The following is a 23788-nucleotide window of genomic DNA, read 5'->3' as shown; positions in this document are numbered from 1 at the left end:
TACAGATGCTTAAAATTTTTGTGTAGTCCTACGTATCAATCTTTCCCATTATTGCTTTTGGGTTTTAGGTCCTACTTAGAAATGCCATCCCTGCCCCTGACACTATATTTTTTCATTTTTTCTGGCATTTTGTATTTTCAATTTTTATGTTGCCACTAATTCCTTTAAAATTCTGTATATAGTGTTAGAGATTTTTTTCTTTTCAAATGTTCCCAAGACCATTTACTAAATTGATCACCTTCCCTAAATATATGTTTGAATTTATGATTTTTAATTATGATTTCATGATTTTTATTTGCTTGCAGTTTTTTTAAAAAAAATTAAGTCCTATGCTCACTTCCCCAAAAGTTCAAATAATAAACCATGATTTATAGGTTTTTAAGCAGTAAAATTATCTCATGATATACTTAAAACAGAAAGCATATTAAAAACAGAAACGTGGCTTTAGAGAGAAAATATTTAATCTATTTCATGAACAAAATGTGCAAAGTTTTAGAAAAGAGGCATTAGGTTTCAGTATAGAGTATAAATACATTCTTGCTTTTATAACCACACGTATTACACGTCTTTTGAGTCAGTAATGAGGGCCGGTGCGCACAGTTGTTCCAAATGATCTTCTGTTAACACGTGCACCGGAAAGCATCACTGAAAATAGTCGAGATCGATGTAGAAATACAATGTTATATAAAAATATATTACTCTGTCTACATGAAACACTTAAAAAAGCAGACCACAAACATTTTTAGAGTTAGAGTATGGATGGAAATATCAATATGTGATGTTCTAAATTAGATTTTCATTGCATTTTTTAATCTTTGGAGAAAAAAAAATAAACCTTTGGAATGACAGATATGAAGTCAGCACAGCAGACCAACTGTATTTTCAAAAATAAAAACACAACTTTATCCACACAAAAGATGGGAGAGTCTGAGTCTCTAAAATATGACAAAGTTATGAGATGTTACAATTTGGAAATCTGTTTTATACATACATATCTCAAGCACACAGCAAACTCTGTCCACAAACCACATGTAAAGTAATTAAAGCAATGAAAGTATTTTGAAACTGGTTCTCAATGCACCCCTGACAGTGAGAATTTCAAACTTAAAAAAAAAAAAAAAATTAACCTATGTAGAATATAATTAGGAAGGTATATTGCAGACTAGAGAGAAATTAATCTTAAAAGCACATGGGGGTACGGTTCTGCTCTGGAAACTGAGATATTATTAGGAATTCTAGAAAAAAAGAATTTGCCACACCAAAACCTTTCTGCTGTAGAGCCATAGCTCCTCGCTGAAACCTCTATAGAAACTACCATTGTTTTTAAAGAGAGGGAAGCCTAAGGTGTGGAGAGGAAATGGTAGTATGTATTCTACAGGTAAATCGGGGGGACGAGTATCTGAGGCGTGCGTGAACAACACATTTCAACTCTATACGAGCAAAAACTTGTTGGTTTTGAACAGCATAATGAGCAGGGCAGGCAGCCCATCCTGTACATACCCACAGAATGATTGTAATTCTGGTGGCATTAAGAATAATGACCACAGATTCTAACAATAGAAGATTGTTACATGGCAGAGTCCTTCTACATTTTGAGAAAGGAACAGGTCTATTTTTACCCTTCATTACCATAGTTTATCGACTACTGTTTTGCCCTCTATGTTTTAGCAGATATTTATGAGCACAGCACACCAGAGTCATGAAAATACTGTTCAAACTGGGCATATTTAACTCTGAAGGCTGTTTTTTTCCCCCGATTTCTCAGCATTATGAGGGCTCATTTCACTTTATTTCAAATAGAAGTATGTAACCGCGTGTGTTAAAAACAAAGGCAATAAATTATGTTTGTCCATGTAACTCAGTCTCAGGTTTTCAAAAATTGACAAATTTTGCCGAACTCTGTATCGCTGAAAAATATCAGGTCTGTAAGTTGCTGCTAGAAGAGGAAGGAATTCACACCATGCCCTGGCAGTCACAAAAAGGCCTGAGTATATGGTCGTTTAGCAACCCTTTGTGCTTGTTTAGTGTTTTCTAGCGTATGGTTGCCGGCAGAGGCAGGGAGGCACGGTTGGAAATACTCGTGGCTCTTTCCTTTTGGTTGGGGCTTTCAACAGAACAAAATGCCCTAGGGTGTACTCGAGAGCGCCGTGCCTTGAAGAAGGGACACCCCAGACAACGGGGAACTCGAACTAGGCAAACGTCCCACAACCAGGATCTAGAATTTTCACTGTTCAACTCGAACCTTGGAAAATAATGAAACCCAATCACACTAGGAAATGGAGGGGTAGCAATCAGAAAAGCTGCCTAGTGCTGCCTCCTGGCCCACTGTGCCCAGGTCCTGGGTGGTCAGACCAGCTGCCCGGAAGCCAGAAGTAGCCAGTGGAACCTGTAGGTCTGCTGTGTGAAAGGGCCAAGGTTTGCTGGTCACGGGACACATGTAGACAGATCAGTAAGACCCTAACTTCTAATACTACTCTTTGTTACCCTACTGCAAGAACATGGGGAAAACAATTATTCAGGACAAAATGGAGATTTATGGTTAGTGTGAATTCTTCATTTAAATCAACTATGTACATGCCACAGGAGAAAGAGGAGGAAATCTTGGCAATTAACAGTGAATTCTACTTCTAAAGTATGACACAGTAATTACCTTTTGAGTTTTACATTTCCTTATGGGTTTCAGGAATGAGATTTTATAGCAATTAACAAGTTCTAATGATTTAAATTAGCCAACTGTTTAATGAAAAGATGTTTATAATCTTGTTCCTAGATGATCACGGAGTCACAGTGGTAACATTTTACTTCACACTTTCAGTACCTAACGCTAGAATAGGTTTACTGTAATAGAATTGCATATATTTGAGTCACTGGGGGGGGGGGGGTGAAGGTCTTACCTACCAGTGCCATTTATGACACGAGTAAGCAGAGAACTTTGTGTGTTACCAAGACTGGCCAAATACTAGGCTTCTGGAACTCACTTTGGTTATTAAAATGTTAAATATGACCAAAATTTTTAGGTTGTGAGACAGTCCTGTTCTAAGGATTAAGTTATCCTTTATGACAAGGTCTTATAATTACCTTTTGAAGACCAATTAAAATAGCATTGTTGGAGCTAACACTGAAAAATCTACTTAATTCCTTAATACATCCGTCTGCCAAGGAAAATCCTGGATGACATCTGAATTTGAGAGAATAGTACACAAAATCTTTTGGGAAACAAAAGTATACAGTCTGTTCCAAGCCATGAAGGATAAGAGCGTATAATGAAAAGTCAAAGAGCTAATACGGTTAAATGGATTTAAGTTAAATTTCAAAAACAATCATCACTAGGACTTTTTGGATTCTTTAGATTATTATTTACTATATATAGCTTCAAAAGATGTAGGTTTAAAACAAATTACTTTTGAGAGGCAGTATAACATGGTAGTTCAGCACAGACGCATCCAGGCCTGGCCACTTCCTAAATGCGTGATCTTGAATATACTGGTGGAAAGGCTTGTAACTCTTTTGTTTCGGTTTCCTCGTCAGGGAAATAAGGAAAAATAGAACCTCTCTCAGAAGGCTGTTGTGAAGATTAAATGAGCTAATACGTGAAAAGCACTTAGAAAAGTGCCAGGCACGTACTGAGCACTCAATATATTCAGCTCTCTGTAAATACCACACAGGCTTGAGAAAGTATTCACAGAAGCAAGTGCTCTTAATTCCGAGGGCTGTCTTCACTCTACATCTGGAAGTAGGCAGGAGTCAGGAGGCCGGGATTCAAATAAAAGATCACTCACGAGTCACCTTTTTAACCATTCCATGAAACTGGTCCAACGACAGCCTGTGCCAGGCACTGCTCCAGTGTCTGACGTATTACTCTGAGAGCTTGAGATATGGTCACCGACGTTCTGGAGCCATTTTCTCATCTTTAAAATGGAGGTAACATCTATTTGTCTGATTCGTAGGTTACTTGGAAGCTCAAAGGAGGCAAATTGCATGAAGGCACTTTGAAGATTTTGTGGAGCACCATCAGACTGTATTACAGGCATGGGTGCAGGGTGAATACGTGTGGACCCTCTCCAAGGAAGGTAATTAGTTGTAGTTCTGGGTTTAAGAAAACCCAGGCTTCTAACTCTAACATCATTTATAAATAGTAATACACTTTATTATAAAACTGTGTTTCTCTTATTGGGTCCCAACTCTATGGGGAGTATTAACATATCAAATAGATGGTTGAGAAATATTTTCCTTTAGAATTGCAATTGCAAAGAAAATGTCAAGCTAGATACTTATGGTCATAAATTATCATCATTAGCTAATAAGTAGCAGCTCCATTAATTACTAAAAGCTTTACAAACACTATTTCATTGAATCCTTACAGTGACCCCATAAAACAGGTAGAGTGGCCCCATTTTATAGGGTTAGAGTCCAAGAGCCTGCAGAGCACGTGCTCTTAACCTCTACACATTACACAATAAAAACACCAGAATAAAAAGTCCTAATCATTTCTGTCTTTACCAAATCACATACTTAAGAGAACCAATAGATCAAAGCATTCCAAATTATGTTCTGATCCTTGCAATAAAGGTGATTTTAGAAGTTACATCAGTGCTTCCAATTCAGTTTTCCTTTAAATTCAGTTTCACTTTAAATCTTTAAAAAAAAAACTTTTTTCCCCCTGAAAATAACACATTGTTCACTGAAAACAAACTATAGGCAAGGTGAATTAAAATAATGGGGCGCCTGGGTGGCGCAGTCGGTTAAGCGTCCGACTTCAGCCAGGTCACGATCTCCCGGTCCGTGAGTTCGAGCCCCGCATCAGGCTCTGGGCTGATGGCTCAGACCTGGAGCCTGTTTCCGATTCTGTGTCTCCCTCTCTCTCTCTGCCCCTCCCCCGTTCATGCTCTGTCTCTCTCTGTCCCAAAAATAAATAAACGTTGAAAAAAAAAATTTTATAAAAAAAAATAAATAAAATAAAATATTTATAATTTTATCATTGAGGAGAACCACCGTTGACATAGTTCCTCCCAGATATTTTTATGCAATTGTGAACTATGGAATTTAGTTTTTGATGATTGTTCTTAAACACGATACCAAATATAAGGGCCAGACTGAAGTCTTTTTAATTGGCAGATATAATAAATTTTGTGCAGGCAGAAAATTATTACAGATATCTATTTTCAGTTTTTTCCTAAAATTTCCAACCATGGACAAACAAGCAGAGAGTAACTTATTTTGGTGATACTAACCAAAAGTATTCTGCCCATAAGAGAAACTTAGATGAGAAGTTCTTGACTTGATCTTTGTATCTGTGTATGTCTATACACGTGCATGCGTGCACACACACACACACATATATATATTCATCAGCACGTGTGAAATATTTTTGGCTGTGTTAAGATTTATAGCTTTCTGCAGACCTAATAATACTATAACTATAGTTTTAATTAGAACAGTCAGGGGGAAAACTGTTTTGTAGTCATTGAACTTTGCCAGAATTACGCTTATGGGTGATTCAACTGTAAAGTTTTTCCTTGTGAGTAGGTTAAATATTTGCTTGAGGCAGCATATTTAAGATAAGCAAAGTTCTTTTCAGGGATCCTATTAATCCTGAGTATAAATTCAGAAAAAAAAAAAAAGTCCTACTGCTTGTGAAATAATATCCCAGAGAGTGATGGGAAAAATAGTGACAAAAACAGCACAATAATTCAGGGCAAAGATCCCAGGTATCGTGTCAAAGTGTGTGTGATGCCACATTACTGGCACTTTGATTAAGATGACTTATACTAAAATCTGACTCTTTTTAAACTATCACTGGACATAATTGATACAAGAGAAGCTAAAGCTAAAAAAAAATGCAAGTCCTTATAGAAAACAGAAGGCAGACAAGGATCAAGAAGTTTTTAAAAATAAACTTTCTAGTGCTTCCTCTTATGTAAGAGGTTTATGTTAGTCATAAATTCTAGGAACCTACTTATACTGCTTTAGTAGGATTCATAAAAAATCATACTAAATCCACATAAATAATATTTTTAATGTAAGAAATAGTGCATATTGGTGACTAAGAATGTTCAATAAAACTATTTTGAAAGAAAATATAAGCTTAATACTAACTGAAAACTGTCTAGACAAAAGGAATAGAGATACATAATACATATGTGTTTGTATATTATATTGAAAAATTAATTACCAAGTATTTCTGAATTGGGTTAAAACCATATATACTTCTTTCCCAGGAAGTGAAATTGTTTATGTCTTTTTAAATAGGAAAAGATTAACCCAAAATATTCTCATCATGTCCAAATGGAAATGAGAAGTAGAGTATTTCAAATTAGATTAAAACAGGACTTCAGCCTATTTTCCATAAAAGAATATTAATGTTATTCATTCCTTTATTACCGAATGCTTTTTATGGAAAGAAAAGGTTTATGAGGTAATTATATAATAACTTTAAACAAGATTCCTTTTGACTTTACATTATGCTTCTCTTTAAAAATAGCTTTAGCAGATTACAAATTAAATCCAAATCATGACTATGCATTTCCTTACTTCAGAGATTTAGAGAACCTGAGTAAATGAAGCTATTAATATGTTCAAAATTGTATTTCAAAAAGAAAAATGGGCAGATGATGGCAGTCCAAAGGTTATAGTTCAAATTTGTTTCTGAAGGGGGGAAAGGCATATTATGTCACCTTGCCTATAAATATTTATTGGGGAAATATAGTTTATACCTGACATTTTCAGAATCCTGTAAGCTGATTAGATCACAAACATATTGAATCAGTTGTAGTAAAAACAAGAATAGGCTTTTAAAGAGTTATAAAGGGAAATTATGGTAAGAAAAAACTTTCCATTATCTTCTACTGGCAATTTCTTTTGGGGTTAAAAACCTCCCCAGTGTCATTTAATCACTGTATGTTTCAGCCCTAATATTTTAAAGAGTAATAAATATATATACATATTAATAGAATGAAAGTGCTTCACACTAAAACTTTCCTTGAAGGCTTAAAAGTGATTTTTTAAAAAACATCACAATAAATGATCATAATTTAAGTTCTGTATATGGGAGCCAAAAAACCCCAAATCCAACGAATCTGCATACTTTAATGTTTACAGGTGAAATTTAAACCTCTAAGACAACGTATATACCCATTTACTCAGATTCAGCTGTCACAATTTATGCTTTATCATAAATAGCATCACAGATAGTAATATGTCCCGAAGTCCCTTTCTCCTTGCAAGTTGTAGTATTTCTGGGGCCTCACTTATTACCCGATAAGACTGTATTCAATTAGAAAAAGTTCAGGAATTGAGTCTGCACATCCTTAGACCTCTTTTTCTGTATATAGTTATAAGGCATTAATAATGGCATGTTAAAATAGCAAATAATTTATAATAAAAATAGAAATTCTCTTTTAAATTGCTCTCAGATGAGAGAATCATAGAGAACAGAGAACATATTTACCACCCAGATACTCTTTAAGCTTCTGTAATGTGATTTTTTTTTTTTTTTTTTGGCTTAAAACAGACCTTAGGCCCTGAATGGCAGGTGTCCTTATACCAACATGTGGACTGGATCTTAGGTTCTGTTTAAAGTTATTGTGAAATTTATATATTTAAATGTGCTACTCGCTACTAATAAAGATAGAAAAAGTTAAAATATTTGGTTTCATTATTGTTATCAGTATTCATTGCAAATTATCTTCATGATAATAGTCTAGACTACAGTGTGGATTTAAGTTTTGTGCCAAATAGCACAAAGTACAAAATCACGGTTCAAATGATGGTCAGTGATTTAGCTGGTACACAGCCAGAATGAAGGAATTTGTTTATAATAGATAAGTAAATATGAAGCGTAGCTTTATCTTAGTATCAGTTGCTAGAACTGAGCAATGGGTCTCCTGGTACCCAGAGGCAGAAATAAAGCTGCTTTTCGTAAGGTACAGTGACTGTGAGGGTGGAGGCCACGGGCTCTGGTGACTGGGTAGCTGGCTGGCTTGCTAAAATACATACTTGAGCTCTACTGGAGCTATGCACCCTGGTTGTGCACTGGTTATTTGTAAAGGCTGACTGAACATAATTCCCTTCATCATACAGGCATTGCTGTCTGTGCTACAGTAATAAAGAAACACGCTGATAGATAGAATGGCTTCAAGTGATAGGCAATCTCCAGGGATCTGCAGTGAGATGGCTGGTTGACTGGAAATGCTTTCGATTACTCCAGAGGGTATCTGTCCTTGAAGAAGCCATTCATTGCCTAGAAAATAAACATGTAAATTACAAAGACTGTATAAGACATCAAGGAGGAAATCAGACAAACCTCACGAAGACTAGATTCAATCAACAGACATTTACTGAAAGCCTCTAAGTGTGAGGCATTATGCTCTGTGTGAAGGACATAATGGTCACCCATGAGATGTTCCCAGTCTAATGATCTTGATATCAAATTGTTAAAATTCTTCCTTTGAACACTGTAATTTACAAATTTCTGCTGAAATCAGACCAAATAATGAAAATATGACTATAGAGCCTTAATCCTTGAAATTAAAAATGAAACCTATTAAGTTCTAGAAATTAACTAAACAGGTCATTTTTACCAGATAAGAGTGTTCGGGAACGTCATGAAAACTACAAAATAAATGAGGGCACACAAATGTGTGTATAACTCTGTGGTGATGCTCAAGTCCTTTAAGTAATGATGAATTATTAAATATCCAAAGGTAAAAACCAAGTAATTTTTAGAAACAAATACTGCGTGTGTTATTCAGATGGGCTCAACAATGTGAATACTAAGAGATTCTATTGAGCTCATTTTCACACATAACTCTTGTTAGGCTTCACTACGTAGATTATAACACAAGTCTAATAAGCCACTAACAACCTTTAAGCTTCTAGTATCAGAATTGTTAAGATCTCTTCATTCGTGAGTGTCTCCTCTCAGAAGGAACATATGTTCCTACTGAGGAAGCGCACGTGAACGTGGACGTTCAGCTCAGAGGGCTCAGCACCAAGAGCCAGCATTTGGAAAACACAGGACATGCCTTCCTGCCGAGTCACACAGAAGACACTGAACACAACCTCATGACTTCTCAATGACTTGGGCCATTTGTACAAAAGCCAGACCACCTGCTGAGTGGTGATGAAATTCTATGTCTACTTTTTAGCTTTTCTTTCTTTCTTTCTTTCTTTCTTTCTTTCTTTCTTTCTTTCTTTCTTCTTTCTTTCTTTCTCTCTCTCTCTCTCTCTCTCCTTTCTTTCTTTCTCTCTCTCTCTTCTTTCTTTCTTTCTTTCTTTCTTTCTTTCTTTCTTTCTTCTTTCTTTCTCTCTCTCTCTCCTTTCTTTCTCTCTCTCTCTTCTTTCTTTCTTTCTTTCTTTCTTTCTTTCTTTCTTTCTTTCTTTCTTTCTTTCTTTTCACTTCAAGATGAGCCAATGGACTCTGGGCATCTGCCTATATCAGGCTGCTCAGTCTCCCTTCTAGTGTATTGCCTCTAGTTCTGTTGATTGAAAAATCATATTTGAGAAAAACAGGTCAAGTAAGAGGAAGGAGAAGGTGAAAGGTGAAAATCTAAAGAGTTAGGTGAAGAATTTTTAAATCATTATTTAAAAATTCTCTTTAAAACGCTTCAGCCTTCTTTGTTTACTTCTGGATTGGGGAATATGTTTTATTTAAGGTTTGGCTTTGCTAGATGGCAGATTTGTGGGGAACTTCTTATATTTTAAATCAAAACAAACTGTGCTATTTTAATATCCAATTCTAGAAATAAAACACAAGGTTTCTTTATTATTTTTCAGATACATTATATGTGGGAATTATAAAGTTATAATATGCTAATGGTGCTTTTATACGGACTTTTTTTTTGGGGGGGGGGGGGGGACTTAAAACCTTCACATATGCTGACAACTTTATATAGACCATAGTGAAAAATGGGCATTTTAAGTCTCTAAATAACCGGCCAAGAAGAAAAACCTTCCTTTATTCATAGGTGTATTAATATACTCTATAAATAATTTTCAAAAACCTTAAATTATCAGGACTCTTGTCTGAAAGCTTATTTGCCCCTGTACAATAAAAACAGAGCCACTATTTTGGACAAGTGATAAAACAGTTAGGAATTTTCCCTATAGACTACTTCACTTTAATACTACCTGTATTTTATATTCCAGTGGCTTATTATTAATCTGTGTTTGACCACGGAGACTTGAAAATGTTAATTTGTCAATAACAGATTTTAAAACTCAATCCACTGCTCTTTCATTACACACAGAGATGAAATTAACAGTGATCTCCAATTGATGCAGTGCTTTCAGACCAACAGGCGCAGGCACGACAGTGAAGCCCACAGTGGAGGACCTGCTCTGGATCCACGGACAGCCGAAGATGGCCAGAGTTTGAGTGCCTCCTGCCCACAAAGCTGACTCCGGACATCTTCCTCCTCTCCTGCAGAGCTCAGCCCTCTCCTTGCGGGGGGCGGGGTGGTTGGTCTCCCAAGGCTCAGTCAGTCACCCCAGGGCCAGCTTCCCCACCTCTGACCCAGCAGCTCCTCCCAGCTGGCCCACCGAGATCTGTGCTCTCTGGATTCAGATGCCCAGTGGGTGGTTGCTGCCCTGGGAAAGCAGCAAGGTAAGGAGGCAGAGAGCCTGGGTCTGGGTCAGGCACACAAGAAGTGTGTGAGAGGGCATGAGGGAGGAGGCGGGAGGAAATGGGAGACTGAGAACATGCGAAAGAGCGTGGGAGAGCAGGGCAGAGGAAGGTCAGTAGAGACCAGAAGTCAGCACTTCGTTCTGGACCACTAATGTTTTACTTTCAAGTTGTTGTCCACGGTTAGTGGGGCTGGAAAGCACTGCTGTAAGGCAAGCAGCAGGCTGATTCCTTCTTAAAAATTAATGAGGAGCACACAGCGATTCAAATACACATTCAAATCTTTACACAATTTACAGTCACTGGGGATACTTTGAGAATAGACGTGAGCAGGAAGTGCTCTTGAACAACTACAAATTAGTGAGTAAGGACAAAGGCTCCGCCTGGATGCTGATCACAGTAATTCATTTGTATTCAGTTACATATCCTCCAACAATGTTTTAGTCTTCTACTTGAATGGCATACTTTGAAGATACGGTTTTGGCATCCATTTTCTTATAGCAAGCAAGTACTTGGGCTCAAGTTCTACCTCTGGCATCTCTGAAGAAGAAAATGTAGCTTCAGGCTTAGTAACTGGTAAATCAAGTCCTAATGAATCTCTTGAAATAAAATGAACAGCAACTGAAAAGCTCTAAAGCACCTAATAGATGCTATCTGGAAAAGTAAAAGATAATAGTGAAACAAAGAATGGAACTGGAAAAAGCCCGAGTCAAGTTACTTCAGTGAAAGCAGTATGTTTTTAAAAATATCATACTCCACCAGGGGGGAAATCAATTTCATTCTTTAGAATCGATTCTGAGATTTATATCACCGTATTACTGGAAGGTAGAATGGTAAACATGATTTCATACTGGAATATTTCCAAGATTACTCTCATACCTTCAGCTGTTAGAAACCAACAACTGGGTACTCCTTCGGTTAACTTTGTTCCCGATGGGAGGTCTAATCTTAGCTTGAACTGCAGAGTCTGTCCTGGAGATGCAGCCACTGGGGGAAGTCGAATGTTTGGAGCAGATTTAGGTAGTTTGGGTAATGTCTTCTGTTTTTCTCCTAGGAATGGGCCATCTACAACAGCGTTTTCAGGTCTGAAGACTGGGAGCTAGGAAATAAGGAAATCTGTTAATTAAAGCACAACTGCTTTATAGTAATTGTAAAGGGCTTAATTTTGGACTTCAGTAGAAAAATGAGGTTCTGTATCAATGAAACTTAATTGCCATTCTAGTCTGAATTAGAAATGTGCTTACTTAGACGTCCTTATGATGATTTTATAGGCCGAGAAACGTATTTCATCCTGGCAAAAAAAGTTACCAATACTAACGAATGAAACAGAACTAAGTTCATTGTCTGATACGTTTACAGATGGTAGGAAATTAAAGTAATACGTTATCAATTTAAATGTAGGGGGTATAATTCCAATTCCAATTTTCACTGCCAACTATAAGATGATCTATGTCAGGAGAAATGACACTTATGATGGCAGTCTGTATTTTCACTTTAAATCTTAGGAATCTAAAATCCTAGAATTTTAGAAAAAAAAACTCTTGCTTTTTTTTTCAGGCAAATGTGATATATCAGGAGGCAGCTTGAAAAATTTTGGAGACTTTATCCTTATCTTTAAAAAACTGGAAGAAACTTAAATGAGTTCTAATCAATCTTATTTTCAATGTGTTGAGAAATGTGGCTGCTAGAGTTTCCTTTGGGAGGTTATTTGGTAATGACTCACCACAGGAAACAACTACACATTAAGAATCGTTAAAAAAAAAAAAAACACCTTGACAACCCACCCCACATGATATGTGTGGTATGATGTATCTCTATACATTTTGTTTTTAGACATTTAAACACAGATCGGAGTCCTCTTTTTCCCTCTTCTGAAAGTTCAAATTCTCTCCAATTTCCAGTATCTTAAACACTCTCGGCACAAATGGAAGTTTTATTTTAACAAGAACAGGGCATTCTTGAACTAGGCATTCGCTCGCTACTCTATCTACCTGTTTTGCCTCCAACACTGGAGATGGTTTAACCACAAGTGTCTCTGTCTGTGCTGTGAGGACTTTAGTAGGATTCTTGAAATGATACTCTTCAACTTCTACTTTCAGATTGCTTACCACAGAAATCGTTTTTGTTTCTAAATCCATCACTTTAATTTGATGATTATTGGTGTCTGCTACATATAATAACTGGCCATCCTCTCCAATACACAAGCCTCCTGGTTCATTAAAAGTTGACTCGGTAAAGCTGGAAGTGATAACGTTACTTGCGTCTCCGGTTCCTGCTAATGTTGTGCAGTTTTTTGTTTTGGGATCCACAACTTTAATCTAAAAACAAAGAACAAAGAAGTACACGTCTGAAGGCCAATCTCATGTTCGTAGTAAAGCGTAGTATCAAGCAAACCAGAGAATCCGATTGCCATGAGCATCCTTGCTCAATGTCAGGAAAAGAATAGGCATTTCCGTATTTTCTTGAAAAGCCAACATTCAAATTACAGTCTCAGGGGAGACACTCCATTCTGAGAGCTAAAAACTACGTAAAACTCCCAGTTACATCTTCTCTTCCAGCAGCCATCTTTGATGAAATATTTCTGGAATTAAGAAAATAAAGTAAAATTCTTTTCCTGACAATGGGGCACAGTTGAACTGACTTTCTTCTTTCTCATGAGCATCTAACCCTGGCTGAGAATTGGCTGCTTATGTTAAACCTAATGATTCCCAATTGTGCCTCAATTATGTTAATTTATGGTATCATCACAAGGTAGTAACATTTATTTTCCACTAGTTTTTATAGAAAAGAAAAATGCAATAAAAATGGAAACAGTTGAATAATCTGTGCAATAGAGACAAAAATGGAAATGCTGAAAATGGAATTATTTGCTAACAGGCACTGCAACTATGCAACAGCTCAGAAACGTTCCTTTGTTAGTTGACATATTAATTTCCCTGTCACCTGCCTTCTTTACTGTGTTACTAAGCAGCTTTGATGGATTGCAATTCACAATTTTTTGCTGTAGTCATTGGGAACGTGTTTAGTCCCTTCCCCAGCTCATAGTGCCATCATATGCTCTCTGCAAAGAAAGGACCAAGAAAAGAACAGCAAAGGCTTATACATAGTTGTCAAAGACTGTTACTCCTCTCTATTTTAAAGTGGCAGTTGGAGGAGGCTCACAGAGCTTTCAGCATTTTAAATGCCACAGATGCAAAGCAGGGTATTCTACAATTCAGTAAGGACTCACCTTGTGATTATAAGAATCTGCCACGTAAAGTAAATTCCTTTTCTTGTCCCAGGTTACTCCAAGTGGGTGCTGAAGCTTGGCATCGATTCCTACTCCATCAACATCACCATAAGCAAATAAATTCTTTTTTTTTTTAAAGAAAGAAACAGCACATATTAAAAATTTTACAGTGCCACAGTATACGGTATAAAGTAAAAAGATGACTGTGCTAGTTAAGTTAAAGAGGAAATGGGTCTGATTTTTTTTTTTAATGTTTACTTATTTTTGAGAGATAGACAGAGCATGAATGGGGAGGGGCAGAGAGAGGGAGGCACAGAATCCAAAGCAGGCTGCAGGCTCTGAGCTGTCAGCACAGAGCCCGACGCGGGGCTGGAACTCACGAGTCGTGAAATCATGACCTGAGCTGAAGTAGGATGCTTAACCGACTGAGCCACCCAGGTGTCCCGGAAATGGGTCTAATTTCACATAAATAGGCCTGGGTGTTTGATTTAGACCAGAAAAACAAAATGACAGAATTCTGAACCTCTTAATTTGTGGTGCTTGATGGTTTTATCCACAGTAATCACACCTCTAGCCAGGAACAGGTCAAGTCTACTAACCTGATGCTCTTTCCACCCTACTGCCTAATACCTAATCTACATTCTCCTCTTCTTTCGGTAATCAATATTTTATCCTTCCTTTATCAAGCAGAGTCAACATCCAACTTCTCTTGGATGGTTTTGCTACTTGTGTTCCTTTATAGTTGCATTTCCTTTGGCCTCACTTCCACTTTAACTTACAGCGAGGCCACCAACTCTGTCTCCTAAAATTTATTCACTCTTCGCAATTCAAGAACCGCAAGCCTGGCAGGGTCTGGGCGCAGCATGCAACAGTGACTTTCGGGCATTACCATGGGGTCTCGTTCTCCTCCTACAAGGTGCCTCACCGCCCCGTCCCTCAGTGACACAGCTCTCACGGTGCTGCTCTCGCTGTCTGCTACAAACAGGCAGCGCCAGGGCTCTTCAGAGGCCAGAGAAAGACCTGAAGGCTGGGCAAAGCCGGCCTTGTGAGGATACGCATTATTTCGGTTCTCTTCATTTCCACTTCCAGCGAACCGAAGGCAGGTTCCTTTTTGTAGCTCACTAAAAAAAGACAAGTTCATAGGTGGAATCAACATGGTTACGTTATATCCAATTTAGTTAGCAAATGAATGTGAACAATGAAATCAGTGATGTAAGCATTGTTAAAAGCAAACTATGATCTTGGCCTAAAGAGTGCAAGTCAGCTTTGCTTTCACTGTAGTTTTTCTTTTTTAGAGAGAGAGAGAGAAAGCGAGCACACGAGAGGGCGAAGGGCAGAGAGAGGGGGAGACCGAGGACTCAAGCAGGCTTGAGCAGAAATCGATGTGGGCTCGAACTCCCAAACCATGCGATCATGACCTGAGCAGAAACCGAGTCAGATACTCAACCGACTAAGCCACCCAGGTGCCCCTTTCACTGTAGTTTTCCTAAATCATTAACTTACTTACTGTGTAAGGACACACACAAAATGGAAACTATTCTGAATGGCTAGATAGGAAGTCCCTGACAAGAATAAGGATCATACCATTGACTAGATAATTTTGGGTTTTTTTTTTTCCCTACAAAATGGCCAGAGAGAGGTATAGCTGGATCCCACCTTCACTTCCTACAGGATGATAATGCTGCTTTAATCAAATGTAAAACGCATTTCTTAACATACAATAAGAAATTTCTACTTAAAGCACTCTGCAAGGATTCTTTTTGTAACATGGAGAAAGTTTTACACTTTGGCTTCTAAGTTTATGCTGGAGGAACAGTAAGGAAGATGTGGTGTGTTGAAGGAAGGGAAGAAGCTCGCTCAGGATGCAAAATAATGAGACTATGTGCCCATCATCTCCAGATAGGGTGCAGCAGGCACAAGTCCAAAATGACCACCAATCACTTAGTTGATATGTCACCCATGCTAAGTTAGAGAACAGGGGTAGAGGCAAAGGGTTAGAGAATATATAAAATATGGGCACTTATTCAAGAAACTTCTAAAAAAAATAGAGTCCTAGAAATACATGGGATAACTACTACACCAAATTAAGAGGTAATTAATATGAGTCTTAATTTCAAATAGGAGTTTCCTTAATTAAATAAAAAAGAGTGGGGAGAAAAAGTACCTTCTAAAATGTTAGGAGTCTTGCCCACTGAAGATCAGTAATAAAGATAAAGCATCCTTAAAATTATGATACGGGTCCATGTGATCTGACTGGACATTTTCCTATTACGAACGACAGTGACAACTCTACTTATTTGGAAATTTAGTTCACTCTTGACCATCTAGGTCGAAAACAGCCATCACTTACAACAGTATATTCTGGCCAGTTTTGCTACTTCTTTCTACTGTTTATAATGATGCCTCATATTAATGTTTCTGGTCACCTCACAGTTTGGGCCACTATCATCTCATGCCCAGAGATCATCACAGCCCCATCGCTGCTATCTCTGTCCCTAGTCGTGTCCCACTCCAGATGCTGCCAATGTTCTTTCAAAATCACAGATCTAATCAGGTCACTTCCCAGCTTAGAACTTTCCATATAGGCATGCAGAATAACATTCACATGTCTTAAAAGGACACACAAGGCACTTCACAATTCGGCATTTACTCACATCACTGGTGCCATTTCCTGCCTAGAAAACCTCCCCTTTCCCTAACTCCTACTCCCCTCTCAGGTTTCAGTTTAGCAGCTTTTTCCAGGAAGCCTTTCTGGATAGCTCCTATCTTATTGCTATCGGGTGTTCTTATTCACTTTAAAGGACTGCTGCAGTGATCCCTTTTACACACAGCACTGGCACTTCCCAGCTATTTTCTGTTTGGTGATCTCATTCTTCCTCCGTTAGTCCACTGAAGAGAGCAACATTTAAAAAGCTTTATTCTTAATACAGTGAATATATTTTATCCCTTCAGATTAGCACAGGCCTAACATCCAGCATGTTTAATAAGTACGTAAGATGAATGACTAAATGTCGCCAAACAGCACCCACAGCAACACATGCGCACACACACACGATTTGGAGCATCTGGTATGTTCGATCTTCTATAGAACTACTCCTTGCTACTGATAAGTATATCTGAGATGATTAGCACTTACTTTCTATGGCGATTAAACGGTCTTTGTGGTCTAGGACTTCCATTCATTCATTCTATAAACCCTTACCGAACTCCTATTATGTACCACATACTATGCTATGCACAGGGGACATAGAAATGAATGAGAAAGGGTGCCTTAAGGGACAGTGTAGTAGAAGGAAACAGTTATGTAAACAAGCACAACCAGGAACGGGGAGGGGGAGGGGGAGAGAGAAGGAACTTATCAGCACAGTAATGTAACTACACAGGGGGTGCAGTGAGGTCATAGCAAAGAATATGCGTAGTTCTACCTGCAGTGTTAGGGAGAAGAAACAAGGCTCTACAGAAAGGATATAAAAAAAGTGTGCAGAGACACTAGTTTTTCATCTTTATATCCCCAACAGTGGCAGCAAAACTCCTACATTTCTGTATATAAACCAGGCACTAGGCTGAGCTCTTCATATATATTATTAATCCTCAAAACAAGCCAAGGAAGTAGATATAAATAAGGAAACGGAAGGATAGAAGGTTAAGTGGGCTCTCCTAAGCTCAGAGAGATAAGTGGCAGAGTCGGGATTCAACCTGAGGCATGACTACAAAACCCGAGCCATTAACCGCTCTGTCACCCAGTCCTCCAGTGTTTGTGTTAATGAGCGGGGATGTCTGGACTGCATGTTAGAGATGTGCCCACAGCTCCAGTTCTGTCTCTAGATGCTCCACAGGGCTGCTCTTCCCAGGTTCCCAGAAGTTAGCAGTGGCAGTCACAAGACTTGGGCTCGTGAGATAGAAGTGACGTACGTCACTCCCAAGTAGAAGCTTTAAGAGCCACTGAGCGACTCACGACCTCTCTCTCTGCCAGGATGACTGGCAAAGCTCCAGACGGTGGCCGCTTCATCGGCCTGGTGGCAGAGGAACGCTCCCCAGTGAACCTACTGAGTCAGCCAGAAACAAACCTTGTCTTACGCTCCCGACAATCGGAGAGGCAGTTACGGAGCTCTAGCCCAGCACATGCTAGTGACTAGCACACAGCGGAGCTGTGAGCGTGGAGACTCGGGGAGAGGGAATTCTGTGAACTCGTGTAGTTCACACGAGACAGAAACTGTCACTTACTTTTTCTTTGGTAGTCTGCCGCTGTCCAGGAGCAGTGCCCATATCTGATGAGTCCCTGCCATGGCTATCCAGAGAATGTCATCTCTTTGGACCTCTGAACCTTTACAAAAATAAACAGTAATTATCATATACATATCTCGTTAATACAAACACTCCACGTGTTTTAGAAGTTTAAAAGATGACAGCAGTTATGTTTACAAATCATCTGAAGAAAAAAATATTTGCAGCGTTTTAAGTTGTTTTTGAAATTTTCCCGTTTTCCTTGTGAAATGTTACTTAATATTTATAAATTTACCTGTAAATTCATAGAAATCCAAAGCGTTCTTAATAGCGGTCTGCCCCTCTGCCTCTCTGGACACCATGTTTGTAAATATTTAAGTTCTTATTTTATCTGCTAAAACAAGTTGACATATACTCTCCAGAGAAACTCTGCCAGTCAAATACCGAGCATTAACCACTGAAATTATATGCTTTAATAACAGGGTTTTTGTACAATTATCATGAAAAGACCCCATCTTTTAATACTGTAAAAAAAATAGGTATTTCCTTTGGGGCACCTGGCTGGCTGGCTCAATCGGTGGAGCATGCGACTCTTCGTCTCGGGGTCAGGAGTTCAAGCCCCAGTTGGCCATCGAGCCTACTTAAGTATTTCCACCACTGGATTAGCTAGACTTAGATACACATCACAGCTATTTAAAAATCCACTGTTTAGTTGGCTATGAGAGTTTTTCAAAAAAACATAGTTCACCTGCAAAAAAGCTAAGGGTATATAACATATTCGAATATAACCTTGTTTACTAAATATCAGAAATACTTTTCCACTTTCTTAGATGACGTTACAACTAACTACAACACGACAAGGCTCTATTTCTCAAATTCTTTTGTTAACATTTTTTATTTTATTTTAATTTTTTTAATGTTTAGTTTTGAGAGAGACAGAGTGTGAGCAGGGGAGGGGCAGACAGAGAGGGAGACACAGCATCCAAAGCGGGCTCCAGGCTCTGAGCTGTCAGCACAGAGCCCGATGTGGGGCTCGGATTCACGAACCGCGAGATCATGACCTGAGCCGAAGTCAGAAGCTTAACCGACTGAGCCACCCAGGCGCCCCTTACCATATTTATTTCAATTTAGGGGTGCTTGGCTGGTTCAGTTGGTAGAGCATGTGACTCCTTATCACAGTCGTGAGTTTGAGCCCCATGTTGTTGGGTGTGGAGCCTACTCTAAAATATATATATATATTCAAACTGTATTCTGAGGCAACTTTTACATATAATTGAGAATTTTTAACTAAAACAATTTGGTCAGATCTACCTTATGCTAAAAGAAATATCTTGGTAAGGCTGTTTTGTTTTTTTCTATCTTCTTTAACTTCAAGTAGTTTGTGTCCAAACTTTTCTTCCTTAACTTATATTACTTTCAAGTGTCTTTCAATTTAACAACAACAAAAATAATGATGGTTCTCAAAAAATTGTGGTTGCTATGTGCCAAGCACTTTATAGAGATTATCACTTACATTTTCTGAAATGCCCCAAGAGACACGTAGTGTTATTAGGCTCTTTTTACAGATGAAGAAACGGAGGCTTAGAGAGGTTAGGTAACTTGCCAGGATCACAGTGCTGGTAAATGAACTGGCATCTGACACCAGGTGGACCAACAGAAAAATCTAGATCACATGTTGCCTCTTTTTCTGTGTTCTTAATTACTATCCTATGAAATCTAAAGGAAAGTATTTTAATTTTTCATAGTCAAATATTTTTATGAACATAAATTATATTAAAAGTGACAAGGGCACCCATTTATTCTGGGGACTCTGTCTCTGCTTAATCACTTTAAAAGTAGATCAAAAGCTTTTCATAATTATTTTATTTTGCTCCTGCCATGTCAGGACAAAGTGCAAAGGTGACCATCTATAAGCCAGAAGAGAGCTCTCACCAGAAACCAATCATGCTGGCACCTTGACCTTGGACTTCTAGCCTCCAGAGCTGTGAGAAAATAAATTTCTGTTGTTTAAGCCACCCCATCTGTGGTATTTTGTTATGGCAGCCCGAGGTGACTAAGACATTCCCCCTGAGAACAGAAATGAGACAAGGATATCTGCTATCAACACTTTTATTTAGCATCATACGAAGCTCCTAATTTGTGCAGTAAGAAAAGAGAAGCACAAAGCATAAAGATTAGAAACAAAACTGTAATCAGTAGAGGATGGCATGCTGTTAAAGCCTCTACCCTCTGCCAAGAGAGAGCTGCGTTGGTACATAGCTGAGTCAAAGACCTAATCAGTTCTCCAAATTGACCGGCCTAGTTCAACCAGAGTCTTACTGTATGAAGGCCAAACTTACAGTATTAAAGTGTGAACAATCTGTTTGGTTTTGCTCTCTGTGTACTTATTTCCTTTGAAGCATGAGAAACAAGAAAAAGTATAGAAGCAAAGGCTGTGTCAGGTCAGGATTTCAGTGTCCTGGAATTCCCCATAACAACTGATGAGGACAGCTGGGGGGAGGGGGGAGGGAGGTGGTAAAAATGATGACCACCCAGAACACTTCTAGGACTAAAGGACTGAGCTAAGTAAGCATGTTTCAGGGAGTATTTCCTTTAATTTAACAACTTTAGTAAGTTGTTCTCCATTTTATAAAGAAACTGAAATTGAGAAGGGTTAAATAATTTGTTAAAATGCACACAGCTAAACCTGGAATAATAATCTATTATTAAGTCTGACTCCAGATTATTAGTGTTCTAACCAGAACAGAGGAACTACAGAAGTGAGCCTGGGCTCTTGCAGCCAAGTTTTCTCCCTCCTTTCTGCCTCTGCCCCATGAACTTAGACCTGGCTTCAAGGACCCAAGAACATTTTCTGTGTGATCAGGAGAGAGATCAGATCAAATGTAAGCATGGCTCTCTATGCCAGGATGTGTGTCTACATTCACTCTTTCTGTCCTTCCTTTCCTGTAGCCTATGAGATAACCTATGGCTGAATAATCCCTTACCAGTATTTTTTCCAATCCCTTGCCTTTCCATGTTTGGTTTGTTTCAGCTTACCAGCAGCTCTTTGTGACTTTTAGGATGAAACCCCATATTATAACAAATCCTTCTACAGTATTTGTTAGGTACCACTTTCTATGTGCCAAGCACTGTTCGAAATGCATCACATATTAACGCTCCTAGTAATTCGTGCAATAAACTTTTGACCTATATACTATTAGTATATAAATACTATTAGTATATAAATATATTAGTATATAAGTATATTAGTATATAAATACTATTAGCATATAAATAGATAACTATTAGTATCTTTAATTTAGATGAGGAAATTGAGGCATAAAGAGGCCAGGTACCTTGTCCAAAGTCACATAACTACTGAGATGTAAACTAATTAGAACCCAAGCGGTCTGGCTTCAGTCCATACTACACTGCCTCTCAGGAAGTTTTTACCGTGGCCTGATCATTTCACTGAGGGCTGAAGAGTTTGTTCTTGCAGATAAAATCAGAAAGAATGAAAGGGAAGAGAAGGGAGAAAAAGGTAGTCGGGCATTTATAAAGTCTATTGAGCCAACAAGAATCATTAATAATTTATACTATCCACCCTGGATTTTGAAATCTAAAGCACGTAGTTGTATCACCAAGTATAGGTATTGGCTTTTGTTCCTTCTAACACGAATATGGTGATCATAAACATTTCAATTTTAAATTAAGAGTTCATTTAGTATTACTGACTTCCAACAGTCACTAAAAAAAATAAGTAAAAAAATAAAAAAGACAATGCCAAGAGCTGAAAAGGTTTTGGGAGTATTTTAAAAGGCAAAACCTCTCGTAACTGTAAGAATTAGTGGAATAATTATATAAGACAGGAATAAAATCAGCAAATGAAATATGAAAATGAAAAGAAAATTACCTGCCATCTAGCTTTTAAAAATTCAATGTTATTTTAAGCAACTAGGATCAAAAATAGAAGCCAATGATTAGAACCCTCTAAATAATTTCATCTGTGAAATTGCCCATTAGTATAAATAGGTTTTTCTACACAATCTCTCAACCTCCCATGAAGCAAAACTTCACACCACTAGGAGAAAGCAACCAAGCCCAGCATCCCATGGTACAGGAAAAAACCAATTACAGCTGGAGGAAGGGCAGAAGAAAAAACCTCTCCACCTCTGGGGGAGGCATCTTTGGCCAAAGACCTCACACCGACACCAATATAGGTTTCCCACGGCTGGGGGAGAAGCAGAAAACGTCTCAAAATCACTCAGAATTTAGCTGCCCCAGAGAGAAGGAACAGGAACAGCCAAGAAGCTTCCCACCTCCTTTCACGGAGGCCCAGGCATACAGGGCCTCCCCAGGTCTGAGGTCGACCAATAACAAACAGCAGCGGTCTATCTCTTGTGGAGCTACTGCAAGACAGGGAAACAACCCTGTGGCTGAGCTGTGCAGGATGACCAAAAGCGGACAGTGTGCTAACACTGAGAAAAACCCTCCGGCACGCGGGCTCCCCACACTAAGGCCGCGGCAGCCCCCTGCTAGAGGAATTCGAAAGCTATGATCAACGGAGAGTAACCACAGCAATCATAAAACCAAGGCCCAGCCTAGGTTCTGACTAAATTGACTGCACCTCCCATTATAATGGCATAAATACTACTGATCTCCTCAGCCTCTATAGTTCTATTCAAGATGACTGGAATATTAAAAAAAAAAAAAAAAAATGAGAAGACACACATAAAAGCAAGGCCAGAACAAAACAACATCCCCCTCCCAAACCAAAACTCCACTTTTAAGAGACAAAACAATCAACAGAACAGACTCAGGGATGACCTGAAATCTGAAACTGTAGGATATGGACTTTGAGAGAGCTATACTTTCTATGTTAAAGAATCTAGAGAAAAAGGTGGCCAACATACCTAAATAGGTGAAGAATTTAAGCAGATAGATGGAATCTATAGGAAATAGTAAAATGGAGATGCTATACACAAAAGAATCCCAATAATAAAAATTCTTTCTTTTTTTTTAAAAATTTTTTTTTTTTTTTTTCAACGTTTATTTATTTTTTTGGGACAGAGAGAGACAGAGCATGAATGGGGGAGGGGCAGAGAGAGAGGGAGACACAGAATGAATCGGAAACAGGCTCCAGGCTCTGAGCCATCAGCCCAGAGCCTGATGCGGGGCTCGAACTCACGGACCGCGAGATCGTGACCTGGCTGAAGTCGGACGCTTAACCGACTGCGCCACCCAGGCGCCCCAATAAAAATTCTTTCAATAGGCTCATCAGTTGATTAGACACAGCTGAGGAAACAATGACCCTAAAGATAAACCAATATAAATGATCTGAATTGAAACACCACAGAAAAAAAGGTGAAATAAAAAACATGATACGTAAGAACTGTTGGGTAGAACATCAGAGTCTCACATATAAGTAGCTGAAATCCCAGAAAGAAAAGAGCAGAAAACATACATGAAGAGATGATAGGTGAGAATTTTTCCACCAATAGTGACGGACACAAAACCGCAGACTCAAGAACTCTAAGGATAACTCCTACACTTATCAAACTGCTAAAAATCAAAGGAAATCTTGAAGGCAGCCGGGGGGGGGGGGGGCACTTTATACGTAAAAGAACTAGGAAAATAATTAGACCTCTTGTTTAAAACTATGTAAGTTATAAGACGATGGAATGCATCTTCAAAATACCTAAAAAAACTCAGTCCAGACTTATACATGGAGTCAA

The 23788-nt window shown here is 38.4% G+C and overlaps 1 protein-coding gene and 1 long non-coding RNA gene across 4 annotated transcripts in view; one reads left to right on the top strand and one right to left on the bottom strand.

The window, feature by feature from the left end:
• LOC147576178 (uncharacterized) overlaps positions 1-12877 on the top strand; it is a 147834-nt gene extending 134957 nt beyond the window's left edge. For 2 of the 3 annotated variants that reach the window (XR_015241843.1, XR_015241845.1), the window contains 2 exons: positions 3948-4040; positions 10248-12877. This is a non-coding gene — a long non-coding RNA (uncharacterized LOC147576178). The remainder of the gene's footprint in view (positions 1-3947; positions 4041-10247) is intronic. The other variant, XR_015241846.1, reaches the window with a different exon arrangement.
• Positions 5090-23788, bottom strand: part of NHLRC2 (NHL repeat containing 2) — a 56498-nt gene continuing 37799 nt past the window's right edge. The window contains exons 6-11 of the mRNA XM_025917996.2: positions 18075-18174; positions 14740-14971; positions 13851-13973; positions 12730-12939; positions 11501-11720; positions 5090-8239 (exon numbers count right to left, since the gene is read on the bottom strand). Of these exons, the coding sequence (XP_025773781.2) occupies positions 7983-8239; positions 11501-11720; positions 12730-12939; positions 13851-13973; positions 14740-14971; positions 18075-18174 (1142 nt within the window). The 3' untranslated portion in view covers positions 5090-7982. The remainder of the gene's footprint in view (positions 8240-11500; positions 11721-12729; positions 12940-13850; positions 13974-14739; positions 14972-18074; positions 18175-23788) is intronic.

The sequence above is a fragment of the Puma concolor genome, chromosome D2 (assembly GCF_028749965.1).
Source record: "Puma concolor isolate L17-30 chromosome D2, mPumCon1.1.hap2, whole genome shotgun sequence".
NCBI lineage: Eukaryota > Metazoa > Chordata > Mammalia > Carnivora > Felidae > Puma > Puma concolor.
The sequence above is the reverse complement of the archived record's forward strand: the minus strand, read 5'-3'. Positions and strand labels throughout refer to the sequence as shown.